The sequence below is a fragment of the Cryptomeria japonica genome, chromosome 5, assembly GCF_030272615.1.
Source record: "Cryptomeria japonica chromosome 5, Sugi_1.0, whole genome shotgun sequence".
Lineage (NCBI taxonomy): Eukaryota > Viridiplantae > Streptophyta > Pinopsida > Cupressales > Cupressaceae > Cryptomeria > Cryptomeria japonica.
The window spans coordinates 470863390-470880807 of NC_081409.1; the positions used below are offsets into that span (position 1 = coordinate 470863390).

Here is a 17418-nt window from a genome sequence, read left to right on the forward strand (position 1 = left end):
TCTTTTGAGGATGATGAAGAATTTTTCACATTGAGAAAGTGCATTTGAATACCCAACACGATGCAATCCAAACGACTATTCACAATTGAACTTAGCACAAATTTGGTGGCTCAGGCTAACTTTACACTGCAACTTACAATCAACAAGATGCAAAAAGTATGAACCATGGAAATTCATCAAACACCATTACATTCTCAATTGAAATTAAAGCACTATACTACTTCTACTCCAAGTGAGGAAGGTGAAACCATGCAAGCTTTGAAAAAATAACTTAAGTGGACACCATCAAAGAATAATGTTTCACTGTTATTATCTCAAAACTTATTGCAACAATTTCATACAAGTCTCCCTCTTTTACAAATGAGGGGGTCACCCCTTTATATAGGCCTCTGGCCTTGGCTACATGCAAACCCTAAATAGGGTTTTCCCTAAAAGATTCTCCACTCAAGATGGAACAAGGTGGGAATCAACATTTAATACCCATTAAGCCCATATACAATTAATTCAATTAAGCCCAAAAATGGCATCCATTCGTGCATTAGCACCCCCATTACATCAAATTTGCCCAAAACACCATGAATATTCCTCATGCAGATATAATTGACCATCATTCTCCATGCGACGGCTACATGCGGTAGGAATGTGTCATAGAATCATTAATATAGCGGCTACATGCAAAAAGATTCTTCATGCATTTAACATGCATTGACTGGTCCACCACTTGGTCAAAATATTCCTGTAATAAGTGCACCACCACGAAGCCATAAATGCACCATCATCTCCTGGACATGATAGTTGCATGCAAAAGGAATCTGCCATTAATTCAATATGTGTTGATTTGACTGCCACTTGGCGAGAAACCCCTGGAGAGAGAAAACTTAGGGAGAATCTCTGACTTTGGAAGCATTTTCTTTATGTTTTTTGAACTTGCCTTGCTCCGGAATAGATTTTCAATGATTTTTCCACCATCTCCTATTTTTTAGGAACTTTCCTAAAATTTAGGACCCAGGTCCAGGAGAGAGAAATCTCTCATGAATCTAAATCTGTAAAAATTTTGAAATTTGGATGAGATTTGGTGTCTAAAATGGAATTTTTAAATTTTTTTCCGAGGGGATTTCTTGCTTTTCCTTCCATTCCCGACCCCTCGGATTTTCATGCCTTAGATAATTTCCTCAGTTTTTCAGCTTGGGTGTGGAATTCTCTTTGCATGGTGGAATTTCATCATTTCTTCGCTTCTACCACGTGTTATGAGCTTCCAATTGCCTTGGAGAGGGAAATCCTAGAGTTTCTCATTCTCCATGATGTAATGAATTTGGCACTCCTCCTGGTGTTAGGGTGCTCTTTCAACCTGAGCTTGGAATTCACAATTCCTTAAACTTTCCATGTTGACCTCCCTTTGGTGCCATGCAAATGTCTTGGGCAGATTTTTGAAGGTGTTGAGGAATTCCACATTTTTAAGTTTTCCTTGCATACCTCTATTTGGCGCCCTTCCATGTTTGGCGCAATTTTGCCTTGGCTAAGGAATTCACATTTGTTCTTGCTTTTCCAAGAGCATGGGGTTTTAGCACCCAACTCCACTTATGGGCGTTGTTTTAACTTAGGGAGGGACTCTTTACCTTTGCCATGGATTCCATGATGCATCACTTTTGGTGCCCTTCCCAATGCATGAGCGCTATTCTTCATTGAAGGAGAAATTTCATGCCTTGTTCATTTTCCTTGAGGTCTTCAGTTTGGTGCCTTGACTAGCACTTGGGGCGGAATTTTGCCTAGGCTGAGGATTCACTGAATTTTATGAATTCCAAAGATACCCCATTTTGGCGCCTTAGACTTTCTTGGGTGGAGTTTTGACTTTGCCTAGGAGAAATGAATTTTTTCCATGCATCATCCACTTTGGTACCCTCAACCTGGCATGGGTGCTAAACTTACATTGCCTTCGAATTTCTCACTTTTCCATCTCTCCATGAATACCTCATTTTGGCACCCTACCTTGGCTTGGGGCGGATTTTTGCTATGAAGGAGGCATGGTCGCTATTTTGACTTGGAAATGGAATCCCATCCATCTCGAATTTTCCATGACTCCATGCTTTTGGCGCCCTACCTTGGGAAATAGTTGTGGATTTCACTCAGTCACGAAATTTCACTTGTTCCTTCCATTCTTGGCCAACTTTGATCTCCTTCAGACTGAAATGTCATTTCGGGTTTTGAAGTGGATTTCTCAGACTAAGGTGATTTTCAAACTTTCCACTTTAGGGATGGATGCCAACACTTAGCCAAATTTTGCTTGATTCTGTCTGCTTTTTGACTTTCCCGAATTGGAAGTAGTCGTGAATGCTTGATCTTGATCGTCTGCCTGAATGGCCCTGTCAAAAATAAACTTTCCAAGAATAGAAATTTTTTGGAACGTCTTTGTTAGACCCCAAAACAAGACATAGGATGACTTACTATAAATAGAAACTTACTAAAAATAGTAAGTTTGATTTTTGGCAAAATGAAGACATTCCGGGACTCAGTAAAATCCCTAAAAAAATAGGAACTTTCTAAGCCCCGAGTCCGCTCAAATTTTATTGGGAGGTTCCTCGAAGGGTCCTGATTCCAGTTCCATGCTCAATTTTTTTCAAAACCCTAACAAAACCCCTAAAATCTAGGGCTAAAGGTAGTAACCCTAAAATTGACAAAACGAGCCCTAGACTTGGCCACAATCATTCAAACGAAAGGCAAACTTAATCAATTTGACCCCCAAACATTCACAAAGCAAAGGAACTGACAAGACTGCCACCAAAAGACCCCAAAATCAAAAAAACAAAAGACCAAGAAGGCCTAAAAAGTAGGGGTTCCCCATTTGCAATGGGTTGATGTGTGAAAACGACACAACACGTGCCTTGGGATTCATGGCATCCATACTCGCATTTTTTGTAGTCTGTACCTAATTCTGCCTCTGTTTTTGCAACCAATTTTTCGCCTTTTAGAATTTTTTTCTTTTTCCGTGCCTCAGAAAGTGTGCACAATGGCGTCATTGATCAACATCATGTTGGAGGGCAGTCAACGATTCAACGACAAAAAATACAACACATGGAAGGAGCGGATGATGACAATTTTTGAACACCACCGCCTTGATGATCTTGTTTTGGAAAAAGGGACTTGTCCTACCACAACTGGACAAGATCAGGAAAAGTTTGATGAGCGCAACCGAGAAGTGGTCATGCTCATCAAGCTTTCTGTTATTGATGATCAGCTGTCGCAAGTGCCATCCTACAAGACGACTGCAAAGATCTGGAAAATTCTGAAGGATCTCCATGAAACATCTGATAAAAGTCGTTCTTTCTTCCTAAAGAACCAACTGTTTTCTATCATGATGGATGAGCATGTGTTCTCACAAGAGCATTTGACAAAGATTAAGGACATTTGGGATCAACTAGAAGCCATTGGCAAGAAAATGGAGGAAGAGGATATGGTAGTTATAACCCTGAAGAGTCTACCTAAATCCTATGAGCACTTCATAGAAACTCTCAACATTACTTCAACGAATGTTGATTTGAAATTTCTAGAGTTGTGCACCAAACTTCTACGACAGGATTGTTGGAAACAACAGTTTGGTAGCAGTGCCACTTCGTCCTCCACTGAGCAAGCATTCGCAGCCAAATACTTTCACAAGGATAAAGGCAAATCTTAGTCATCTTAGCAGAAAGGTCCCAGTCAATCTCAGGATGGTTCGAAGAAGAAGGTTCGATGCAACTATTGTCATATATATGGCCACATGATCAAGGATTGTCGCAATCGTTTGGTGTCTGAACAACGGAAGCTGGGAGGGTCTCAGCCTAAAGTCAATGTTGCTGAGCACACAGAGCAGAGAGTCTGCCTTTTACGCCTTCATGGCTAAAAGACCTGTAGACCATGTGAAGTCTTCTGCTTGGTATATAGATTTTGGTGCATCTCGACATTTCACTCATCGGCATGATTGATTTACAAAATTCTATCCCTTTACCGATTCAATCATTTTTGGAGGAGGTGAAGAGTATACCGTTGTCGGCAAAGGCAATGTTCAGATTCAGTCTGGTGGGAGGAATCTTATTTTCCTCAATGTATACTACGTTCCTGGCATGAAACTAAACCTACTCCCAGTGAGTCAGATTATGCGGCATTCTCCTCAACTTGATGTGATCTTCAGTTCACACAAGTGTTTGATTGTTGATTGTGCATATCGCACTATTGTAGCTGTTGGCATCAAGGATCATGGTTTATACAAACTTGTGGATATGAGTGATTCTCTTGAGCATTCTTTTGCAGCTAAATCCTCCTCTATCAACAGTCTTTGGCATCAGCGATATGGTCACCTGAACATTCACTACCTTGCTTAGCTTGTTCGGGAAGATTTAGTACATGGCCTACCTAAAATTCAAACTCAAAATCAACGAGTTTGTGAAGCTTTCTAGGGTGGGAAGCAACACAGGACACCATTCAAGGATGGTGACTCATGGCGAGCCTCTAAGGTACTACAATTGGTCCATGCTGATGTATGCGGTCCAATGAATACACCTTCTGTTATTGGGTGCAAGTATTTCTTGCTTTTTGTTGATGATTTCAGTTGTAAAATGTGGGTGTACTTTCTAAGATAGAAATCAGATGTGTTTCCTGTATTTCAGAAATTTAAGGCCTTAGTAGAAAAAGAGTCTGGTCGTTCTATTATTACTCTTAGGTTTGATAATGGGGGGTGAGTTTTGTTCTACTTCTTTCTCCACTTTCTGTGATACACATGGCATAAAACGTCAGTTAACCACACCATACACCCCTCAACAAAATGGCGTTGTAGAACGTCGCAATCACACCATTACAAAAATGGCTAGGTCAATGTTGGAACAAAGGAATGTTCCTAAAAAATATTGGGCAGAAGTAGTGTTTATTGGAATCTATCTCCTGAATCGGTCTCCCACACGTGCTGTTAAGGGGAAAACTCCTGAGGAAGCTTGGACTGGTCGTAAACCTAGGATCAGTCATTTGAAAGTTTTTGGCTCTTTAGCATATGCTTGGATTCCAGATGCCAAGCACTCCAAGTTGGATTCCAAGAGTCAGAAGCTTATGTTTATAGGGTACGGTGACAACCACAAGGCTTACTTGCTGATTGATGTAGACACTTCGTGGTGTTGTCTTTGATGAAGACCAAGGACCATTTCAGCTTTCCTCGTCTGAGCCGAATTCTGAGGATCAGCCTTTGAAGCCTTTTGATTTAGGTGCTCGTCTTCCATTTGGTTCACTTGATGAGAGGGATGATGCAGATTCTGAATTTGATGATGCACTACCTGAATTTCCTTCGGATGATGCTAATCTTCCCCCTGTTCCAGATCCTGTTATTCCTTCTGCATCTGATGTTGGTTCTTCTACTCTCCGGCCTAAATGGTGGGCTAAGACCATCAGTGATCTTCGTCCTGATGAGCTCATTGAGGCTAGATCTTCCAGAAATAAGATTAAGCAGCAAAATACAGCCAACTTTGCTCTCATGTCCAACATTCATAGTATTTTTGAGCCTCAAACATATTTTGAGGCTAAAGAGATCTGAGTGGGAAAAGGCTATGGAAGTTGAACACCAGAGTCTTTTGAAGAATAACACTTGGGTCCTCTCTGATCTCCCTCTAGGGATGAAGCCCATTAGCTTCAAATGGGTGTATAAAGTTAAGTACAAAGCTGATGGAACCCTTGACAAGTACAAAGCTCATCTCGTTGCTCAGGGTTTCTTGCAGAAGGAAGGCATTGACTACGAGGAGACTTTTGCTCCTACAACCAAAATGAGTACCATACGGCTTGTCCTTGCCTTAGCAGCTCAGTTTGGTTGGAAAGTCCATCAAATGGATGTTAAGAGTGCAAACCTCAACGGTGAGTTGCAGGAAGAGGTCTATATGACTCAACCTCCAAGGTTTAAGGTTGCTAGAAAAGAACATCAGGTGTGCAGACTGGTGAAAGCACTCTATAACCTGAAACAGGCTCCTCGGGCTTGGTACATCAAAATTAACAAGTACCTTATAGATAATGGCTTTTAGAGGAGTCCATCTGATTCGAATCTGTATGTCAAAACCACTGGTGATGATATTCTTATTCTTGTTGTCTATGTTGATGACCTCATTGTCACTGGTAGTTCGACACTTTTGATCGATCAAATCAAACAAAGTTTGTGTCAATCCTTTGCCATGACAGACTTGGGACTTCTACACTATTGCTTAGGTTTTGAAGTTTGGCAGACTGAAGGTAGTATCTTCATCTCTCAGTCTAAGTATGCCTGAAGTTTGTTGGACAAGTTTAGGATGCAAGACTGCAAACCTGCATCCACACCTATGGAGAAAGGGGTGAAGCTGACAACCAAATCGGACTCACCTGTGGTGAACGAATCAGCATTCAGGCAATTGGTGGGCAGTCTCATCTACCTTACTGCTACTAGGCCTAATCTTAGTTTTGCAATGAGCTACATTTTACACTTCATGACAACTCCAAAGGCTGATCATTGGGTAGCAACAAAGCGTGTGCTGCGTTATGTGAAGGGCACTTTTGATTTTGGACAACTGTACAACAGAAGTCATGATCCTCGACTCTCTGGTTACGCAGACCGTTGATGATAGAAAATCAACATCTGGGTATGTTTTCAGTTTGGGATTTGGTGCAGTCACATGGACTAGCAAGAAGCAACAGGTAGTGGCTCTTTCCTCCATAGAAGTAGAGTATTGAGGAACAGTTAAGGTAGTTTGTGAGGCAGTTTGGCTTCGATGGATGCTTTTAGACATGCAAATGTCTCAAGTAGGTCCTACTCCCCTTTACTGTGACAATTAGGGGGTGCTCAAACTGGCCAAAAATCCGATCTTCCACGAGAGAACCAAGCATATTGAACTTCATTGTCACTTCATTCGGAAGTTGGTTGAAGACGGATTAGTTCAGTTGCTATATGTTCAGACAACAAATATCCTCACCAAGTCTCTGAGCCCAGACAAGTTTGTACAATTTAGGGGGCAACTTGGTGTAGCTGATAGATTGATCATTAAGGGAGGGTGTTAGAATAATATCTTTTATATTTATTTAATGGTCAATTATGTAATATATCGTAAATATTTAGTTAGTTTCTATTTACGATTGTTTCTTTTTAGAAACATCCTTTTGTAAATTCTTTATAATGATCTTTCGATCATTCATTTAATATATTCAATTTTTACCAATTACTCTCGTAATACATCTAGCTGACAGCCAAGAGAGTGGGGACATGTCATCAGCCCTTATAGTGGTGTTGTTTGGGAAGACAGCAGCATTAGGTCCTTCATAGTCTTGCAGTATTCAATGAGCTTTTATGGTCCAATTGGAGTAGCTCATTTTATACTTTCACAGTCCTTCCATTCTTACTGGGGATGCATGAGTTTATTCAAGGCCTCTTGATCAAGGGTAGAGCTCCTCAATATTCAGGAGTTCAGCCTTTCCCTCAGAAGTGTAAATGCAGTATCATCTATCACCCATGCGTCATATGACTCCCATGCATACAACATCCTAGATGGAATTGAAATGCGATCATTGCAAGACAAACAAATCACAAACACTATTGACAACCTAAGGGTGAACCGGAATCAAATATGCAATTGATACCAGCTTAAGGATAGCTCTAGAGGAGACAACTATGTACAACTCTAGTGAGAGAGAAAAAAAGATAAAAATGGTCATTTAAAGGGGGTCACCACCATCATATGCTTCCCTAGTCTGATGTGTAGGGGCTAAGTCACAGAATACGGCGATTTTCATGGATGAGGTTCGAATTTCATCTAATTTCAAACATCTATAAAAAAATTGTTTAAATTCGACCATTAATTCGTACAGACAAGGACATCATTTTTTTTTACTTAAGGAAAAATTTGAAAAGCATTTTTTTAGGGTTTTTGAGTCTACAGAGAGTCTGCGGCAGCGATTTCCGAGTCTACAGTGGGTTCTCTGTGTTTGCGGCGGGTTCTTTGTGTTTTGTGGCGGGTTATCTCTGTGTTTGCTGGCGCTGTCGTGCATACCTCCTCCGTTGTTGCTGTGCATACCTCCTCCATCATTGCCAACAACCGTGTTCAGGAAGGCTTCTTCAATTATTAATGTTTTGGTTTGCCCGACGGTATTCATATAATCCGTATTCAATATTCATATAATGTTTTGGTTTGCCCCAATTTTTAATGTTTAATGTTTTGGTATTCATATAATCCATATTCAGTATTCATAATAATCCGTATTCAGTATTGCCCGATAATATAATGACTTCAAATCTATAATGTTAAGCAATGTTAAGCAATTACTTAATGACAATATAATGTTTTGTTTAATGATTTCACATGTTTCTTATAGTTTATATTTTATAAATGTGCCATCTTTTTATAATGACTTCAAATCTATTTAGCAATGCTAAGCTATTTTGATAGTTTATAATAAGTATACATATATTTAAAAATAAACAAAATTATATAAGGCGAATTTTATCCGATTTTTTTTCCCCAATTTTTCCCTTGTCGAATTTCATCCGAATTTCATGGCTGTCGAATTCAAACCTTGTGACTTAGTGTAGGGGTGCTCTTTTCACTACTACATCATTTCTGCAAAGAACCTTACTTATGCAGGGTAGTCATCCCCATACCATAATAATATCATATCATGCGATACATTGTAGTCACCACCTTATATTCACAAATTCCTTGGTTATTGCCCATAAATGCATGCACAGACTGCATTGCCATCATGACATTTAACCATCTTAACTGAGTATGAGACTATTGGGGGCATGATGAAAAATTCTTTTTACAAATGAACATATATCAGAATTCCAACAAACTTACATTTAGAGGGAGACAGTGATCTGTAATCTTCTTTTTAATGCTAAATCTAAATAATAATTTATGACATGGAAACAAGCCTTTGGGAGCAAGGCATAAGTACTTAGAGTCAGCCTCCATTCAAGTTGCGTTAAGTCTTAATGGTAACCGATACCTAATGACTAAAATTCAAAGTTGTAGTGTGCCATGCCCTTTTTCTGCTTTCAGGACCCTCGTATTACGCTTTTTGTGAGGATTGAATATGATGAAATGTTGGAACTTGGAATGAAGTTAATGATTTGTTTACTCTGTTGGTCCATTTTTCCCATCCTAAATTCTCTGAAAAGGGTGTCTAAGCTGGCTGTTCTGAGGAAAGTGTCAATTTCAGAGTCTCAAGGTTCATCCACATGAAGTTATTAGCATTAATTGCTCATATTGTGGTTCTTCTCCGTTTATGGTGCCTTTTGCCATCCTTTGTTGTTGTTTTGATTTGTTTATGCTATGATATACCACTTTGAACACCTAAATAGCTAATATGAGTTAAAATTTTGGTATATATCATTTCATTTAGATCCTTAAAGTTTCTTTTCTCTTCAAAAGCTTGTCCTACTCAGTTATTCCTGTCTTGGCGATTGCCAGATCCTTTAAACAGATTTTGTATTGTCAAGGAAAGCAGTATGATCTAGTCGGATTGACTTTGATCCTTGGCTAATCATTTCTTGTCTACTTATGTAATAACTTCATGTGCAAATAAATATATACTCTTACTCCTCTATTTGGTATGCAATATAAATTCTGTTCAATATTTCAAGTATTCATTTTATCAGATAGGAGAGTACACACCTATCACACAAATAATTTTGTAGATTATTAATTCAATTCATGTAGGCCCTTTTCTCATACATCTTTGCACCATGGAGATTGAATTTGTTCAAAAGTAATATATTAGTAGACCGCATCTATTTTGCAAGCTTTCGTATACTGAATATTAGATTTATCTTCATCTCTATTAATAGCCGTACTTCTTGCATATTTATGGACAATAAAAAAGGGTTTGCAAGGTCATGAAGTATGAATGTTGGTGGCTGCAGTGACAGGTAAACACTACTATAGAGGATTGATCCAAGATCAGGAAGAGGATGAATAGTATGAAATCTAGCAATAGGCATTGTAAAGGCAATGAGAGATCAAGAGATCAATAGAAAACCAAGATATGAGAGGATCAAGATGGTACACTTTGCATCGGTAAAGAAATTCCACACTATGATATGAATGAGATTTGGTGATCACCAATTCGACTACTAGAATTGGGCATGGCCATCTTTTGAAGCATCTTATGCTTTAAAAATGTTCAATTATTCTGTCTGCTTCCAAATCATCCTATTGAAGACTCGAGGCTCAAAGAATCCTGTCTAAGCATCAATAACACCTTACCTAGTTGTGTGCACACTTTGGAGGAGCACCTTCATATTGTCAATTGCAGAAATCCAAAAAGAAGAAATCTTTTGTTTTCATTGTTATGCAATGGAAGTGGGGTGGGGATCCCCTAAAAGGATAGCATGCTTGCTTGCCTTTATGCCCAATCCTCATGATTGAAGCAATCCAAGTGTGTACAAAACCTCCTGCTAATTCTGACATTTTAGAGGAAGTCAGCCACTCCTTTACTGATTGGTAAATGGTGGTTTAATTCATATCTAAGACTTAAACAAACCTGAGAGCTTGCTGATTTAAATTTGCTTTCTGTTTTTGTACAGAATACTTCAGAAAACATTCTTTATGTGCCTTTATTGAGATATTTCAAGATGCTCAAATCTAAAAGTAATCCACAAGTATGAACAAGACTGAGAACACATCAGAAAACAGAGCACACACAGAAGTTGTGCTGGAAATTTTTTTGATGACCCTTTGTACTGGCAGCATCTTGAGTGTTCAGATCACTCAGAGTACTTATGGTTCCAGTATGATTTGTCATATTACCTTGCAACCATTCTTTGGATGATTCTCTTAGAGAAGTGATTTGTGAACATGTTGGCTGCTCTGGATCATAACACCAAATTTAGGAGGCTTTTGCTCCACATCAGGAACTCAATAGATGAGGAAACAATTCGCTCACCTTAATCTTTTGAATACAACCTACCATGTCTCTTGTGCCCCTCTCATCATCACCCTCTCTTTCTTCTGCGAAACAACATCCTTGTCCTATTCTTCTTGAGAATTTGATAGGTTTTCAGTGGAAGGCAACAACCGTGCTTCCTGATCTAACAAGGAAGGCTCAAAGATGACTGTTTTCTACATTGCTAACTTAATACAATTTCATGTATAGAGACAATTCTTATCTGAAAGCATTCTTACCTACTTGCTCAAGAATTTCAAATGGATTATATTGAAGTGATTTAAGACTTAATCTTTTTGGCTTGTCCTTGGAGTTTCTCTTTGCTTAAGTACAACCGAACTTTGTCCCCAACTTGGAACTTGTGCTTTATGCTGTGTTTGTCATGCCATATGTGCCTTGTGCTAAGCTTGAGACTGCTGCACTTGGAAATGAATTCGCCTAATCTTCTGTACGAAGAGCTTGACTTTGCAAATTTCTGGTTCTAGTCCAGCAATTTGTGGCTGCATCACTATATCAAAAGGACTTGGAGGTAAACAGACAAAACATTTTCAAAAGTTGATTTTTGGATGGGGGAATGAAAAGCTGTAATGTCCCCTTATGTTAATTCTTAGGAATCAGGGACAATTAACTCACAAAACCAATAGCAAGAGACTTCTTCTTATAAGAAACTCTAAATCCTTATGAATATTACAATACTGATAACAAATACTAATAGAATGACAGTATATCAATTCTGAAATATATGATAATATAAGTATTATATAATCTGCAAATAGTAATTTGGTAGATTGGATGGAATTATCACTGCTGTTTCTGATATAACTTGAGGAATTATACAAGGTTAAGATGTTCCAATCTGCAGATATATGGAGATCTCTACTCTTCTTGATGTATTGATGTGAGATATGCAATGAGCCTCCTTCTGATTCGCTGATAGCAAGAATGCTATATTGTTGTGTCTGATTGGTCTTTGGGAATATGCAATTATGGTGGTGCTATTTCTGATTTATCTCTTGATTTATGCAACCTTTTTGGTGCCAAAGGCAAATGCTTGATTGAGCAGATCCAAATATGGATACAAATAATAAACAAAGACAAAATCCGATGATTGTTGGAATGAGTATTGATCCTTATTAAATAGCTTATGGGATTGAAGGGTTGTATCTCTTCTTGGAATGGACATGTCCTCTTCCCCTCCTAATTGCACCTTCACATAATTGTTTATTTTGAATAAGTTAACCAATTGATTGGTTAGTGGCTGATCGGATGTGTTAATGCCTCAATCAAAATATGAATCGATATTTGTTAGGCTAATCGATTGATTGCTTAATCCTTAACTATCACTTGGAATGGCTGGTCATTGGATGATTAATCATCCAATTAGTAGATTGCTGTTCTTAACCAGTTGGTTAAGCAATATTGTTTCTCCTTTGCAGTGTGATGACAACGATAAATTTCCTGATTGGCATAACCTCATCTTGCTGATCAAATCCATGATGGTAATCGATATTCTTTATCTTATTACACAGTGATAATAATTGAGGAATGATTGTTGGACTATTATCCTCATAATCTTTCCTTTGACAGCTGATATGGATTTATACACGATCGGTGCATAAGAGATCTTCATGTATTATGATCACAGCTTCAGTATGCTGTACGCTCTTAAAGCCTTCATTCCTTGATTATGAGAATGGGTGGATAGCTTATTAAATCTTTTATCTTCACTACCACATCTTACTCTCTATGTTTTACTTGGATCCTTGATAGGAAAATCGTGAAGTTTTATGAATAAGACAATTTTCCCCTTAAGGTCTTCATGCTTCAGTCTTTATTGATATAATATGTAAAGCTACCTACTTGAACTTCTTAAATACTATGTACAAATTGTTATTACTAACTAGTTGAAGGTGTTTCAAGGCTGCCACTCTTGATCACTGAAATGTCCCTTGCTAATTCTGTCCTCAAATCACTGATTTCTACCCTTAGGAATTTTGTCAAACACTTGCCTTGCGAAATCTGAACTTGCTGATTGGTGATTCTTTTTGGGTGTTTTCAATGAAGATAATGATAATATGCATTCAATGGACTCAAATGAATGTCTGCAAATGACTGAAATGAATTTAGGATGTAATACAAGGTAAATATAATGCAATAAGATCGCTGATGTGTACCTACAGCTAAGGGACATTAATGCAAATACTTGGCAAGCAACCTACCTATGCAAATAAACACCTACAGCAAGGAAGTATTTTAACAAACAAATCATATGTAGCTCCAAACTCTTTTATTGCAGCATTTTAAACTGATTACAATGATTGAAAATGCATAGGCATTAATCAAATAGTTGGCATGCAATACTTTCATACCCGGATTTCAATGTTGATGACTGCAGGTCTGAAAACTATTATGACAGCAAATTCTGGAAGTGCAAACTAGTAATCAAAGTCCCCAATAAATATTCTCCAATAAGTATGCCATCTGCACTTGACTAACTTTAATCATTGCTTGATATAAACCCCACGTGCCAAGAGGAAGGTATTGTAGCAATTACTGTTCACGGGTACTGTAGTGTCATTGTTCATGGGTACTATAGCAGCACATCAAATCCTTGTAGAACCTTTGAAAAATTTCACCAATATGCACAATGTGATTCCTGAATGGAACCAATCAATTACAGGCAACCCTCAGCTGGTATCTCACAACTTCAGAATGCACAACTTCGAAGCAGCTACGCTCTCCAAAGTGATAATGGCAGAAAAACCCTGGTTCTCTCTCCAAATTCCACAAGCAACAAAAGCGAATAACATAGAATGAAATATAATGCTTTTTGAGTGCTATTTATACCCTCCTTCACATGGCTTGTTTCCAACAATTGGCCTATTTTATAATTTTAAATTATATCAAACATTAAATGTTTAATATATGTCTCACAAGTGGGCGCCCAATCATTAATAAATAATCATATTGACTTAGAAGAATATTTAATATCTCCTTCAAATATAGTCAATATAATTATTAATGATATGTCATTATTAACTCACCACTAATAATAATAATTATTAAAGTATTACCTTAATAATAATTATAATTTTATAACTCCATAAATAAATGGCATTTATCAATTCTACTGACACCGCCAACTTACCCACTGAATAACCTGTCCATCTGAATGCCTTACTAAAATTAGTAAGGTCCACCTCTATCAACCCACAGACATACTATAAATAGTAAGTTCATGCAATGAAGCCGTAAACTCTTGAATATTACCACCACCAATCAACCAATGAACTTGAGAGAATAATCACTACCAACTGCCTCCTGAAGAGCTCATGAGTGAATCAGTAGTAAATGAATCTTAAAACTTTTTAATCAATTGAATTCCTAACTAAAATTGCTTTTAAATTGAAACTGAAATAACAATGTAAAGCAATCACACATGGAACAACTGTACAAGATTTGACGTGGAAACCCAAGATTGGAAAAACCACGGTGAGTAACGCTGCTAGGATCTACCGTCCTAATCCAAACTCACAGATAAAATCAATTACAATCTTTAAGGGCACCAACCCTAAGGAGTCACCAAACCCCTATCTTAAGAGCACCAACTCTTTCAACACCCTAACTCCACAATCTGAGCACCAACTCAGAATCCTTATGGCACCAGCCCAAAGGATATACAAATGAAACTTCAATCAATTACAAATTGAAACAATTAACAATGTGCTTATTGTACACTCAAAAACAAACTGAGAGTTATTGCATCAATCTGAACATTAAATACCACAGTATCTCTGCAATACAATACATATGTTTTAATCTGTAGTAGACATGCTGAATCAAATGTTATGATCAAGATGTTTCTGTATATCTGAAACAAAACTGTATTAGAGAATATTCTGAATCTGATATAAATCTGTACTTGATAAAAGCCTGTACTCTGTTAATATGAAATCTGCAACTAACCAATAGTCTTTCCACAACAATCATAAATTACTTAATACTGAATTACTTAAACTTTCAGATATTTTGATCTCAACTTCAACCTTCTGATAAATAGCCTTTGACAAGTTCTGTTCACAATTGCTTAATAAAATTTCATCAAACAAAACATTACATGTATGAATGCTGTTTACAATCTGAATCAAACAATGCAATCTGAACCAATCAATACAATCTGAAATAATTAATGCAATATGAACCAATCAATACATTGTTATAAGTACTGTATACCTCAATCTTCTTCTAAGATTTGAGACCTTGCAGCACCTTGCACTCGTTTAGTTTTTCCTCAAGGATATATTAACAGATTCACTTCATTTATTTCTCAGAAATTAGATCATAAATCTTTGCTCAGAATTATATCATTCTAATTCATAATTCTCTGCAATTTTATTATTGACTTCTCTTTAATCTGTTCTCAGCATTCATATCCCTTTTTCAACAACCAAAAAGCCACGAGCCATATGCATATATAAATACAACTTGATAACTGTTCCCAACAGTTAACAGCTGCAGCCAGTTATAACTGAATGGATTGGCAGTTGATACTTAGTTTAGAACTTCCTTTAAACTTCCTTAACCAAAACAGTATTTCTTCTCATCGATGACACAAACATTGTTATTAAAAAACAAGTCACATCTATTATAATCTTCAACTCCACAAATATAACTGCTTCGATGTTTAGAAATCTTGTTAATGCTTAACACCTTCAATGAAACAGTTAGATCAAACTGTTTCGTCAACCGAATTCAATGCTTAATATATTCGAAGTTTGTGTAACATTAATGAGGATACAATCCAAGATAGAAAACATAATGATCACGTGAAATCTAGAGTCTGAGATAGAAGACATAATGGTATCATGAAATGTGATTTTATGGTTACTCTGAAACCACAGTGAATGTTTTGTTTGTTGACACATAAACACGTTTCCTGTTTGTTGTTTCTGTCAGATTCAAGGACAACACAAACAATTTCAGAACAAAATCTGTAACAACCTGTTGTGACCATTTCACACATCGCCCCATTAGAATGGGGCCCCCCTCTTTTGTTTTTTTTGGTTTGCCTTCTCTTTGCTTGTTTTTCTCTTTGCTTTTAGGATTTTGAGTGAGTTAGTGGTCTGTTTGAGCTAGCTGGATTAGGGCTGAACCTTGGAAGCTCAGTTTTAGGGTTTCATTCAAGTTAAGTCTAACCAAATTTTGGAAAATTGTTAGTTTACCTAAAGATTCAAGATTGTTGGAATGAAGTGTACCTTTCAGGAGAGTCAAATTGGTTAAGTCAGGGATAGGACAGGTCTCAGGTCAGGTCTAGATTGAATGGGGGGTTTTTCTGGGTAAGGTCCAGTTTGTTTCTAAGTCTAAGTAAGCTAAAGCATGGTCAGTGAAGAAAGGGAGTCCAGTTGGCCAAGTTAAATAGGGAATGAAATGGATCAAGGGCCTGAAAATGTCAAATTCGCTCCTGACCCTCCCAGAGGGCCCAGGGCGAAAATCTTTAGTAGACTGGATTTCCTTCACGATTTTGGCTGAGTTTTGACATGTTTGAGGATGGATTTATGTGTTCTTGCCTAAGGATGAGTTTGACCGATTTTGGAGAGCCATATGATGCCTAAAACCAAATTTTCGCTCCTGACCCTTCCAAAGGGTCCAGAGCGAATTGCATCCTAAACACTTTTTCTTGCCTTAGATGAAATTGGAAACCTGTTCTTAGCCTAGGAAATGACCTGACTTTACCTTGTGAGGTGGTTTGAAACTTAAAAATTGAGCAATTTGGCTTAGAAAAGGGAAATCTCTCCTGACCCTTCCAGAGGGTCCAGGGCGAAAATTCCATTTGAGCTTATTTTCCACCGACTTTGGTTAACTTTTTATGTGCAGGGTCTCCTGGAATGAAGATTGGACATCACTTGATGCATTTGAAGGTTTGAAAACATGAAAAATGATGAATTTTGGACAAGGAGGGTAAATTCGCTCCTGACCCTTCCTGAGGGTCCTGGGCGAAATTTTGAATATCTCTTGTTTTGCAATAAAAAAGGGTCAAGTTTTGGACATGAATGGAACAGGAACAACTCCCTTTACCCGCCTGAGAAAGTTTCAACTTGAAAGGATGAAGGACTTTGTTGAAAACCTAAATTTCGCTCCTGACCCTTCCAGAGGGCCTAGGGCGAAAATCTTTATGGGAGATGTTTTTTGCTTAACCCTGGTTGAATTGGAGTGTCAGAAGCATCATGAATGGCGAAATGAACATGATGAAGCCCCCAAACTTGTTTGAAGATGAAGAATGAAGGAGTTTTGCCCAGGAAAGGCAATTTCGCTCCTGACCCTTCCTGAGGGTCCAGGGCGAAATTCCTTTTAAACACATTTTTTTGGTTTTTCTTGGACATGAAATCCTATTCATAGCACAGTACAAGATGAAATCTTACTTGGCAAAGAGGTTTCAAGGTGAAAAGTGTAACATTTTGGTCAAAATTGCAAAATTTGCTCCTGACCCTCTCAGGAGGTCCAAAG

General features: G+C 37.8%; 1 protein-coding gene across 4 annotated transcripts in view; it reads left to right on the forward strand.

Annotated features, from left to right (window-relative positions):
* LOC131049930 (glycosyltransferase BC10) overlaps nt 1–17418 on the forward strand; it is a 148265-nt gene that overhangs the window by 104327 nt on the left and 26520 nt on the right. Inside the window, exon 10 of one of the 4 annotated variants that reach the window (XM_057984060.2) lies at nt 9893–9917. The exons of the other annotated variants lie outside the window; for them this stretch is intronic. Coding sequence (XP_057840043.1) covers nt 9893–9895 — 3 coding nt within the window. The 3' untranslated portion in view covers nt 9896–9917. Of the gene's footprint in view, nt 1–9892; nt 9918–17418 lie in introns of those variants that run through there. 4 annotated transcript variants of the gene reach the window in all.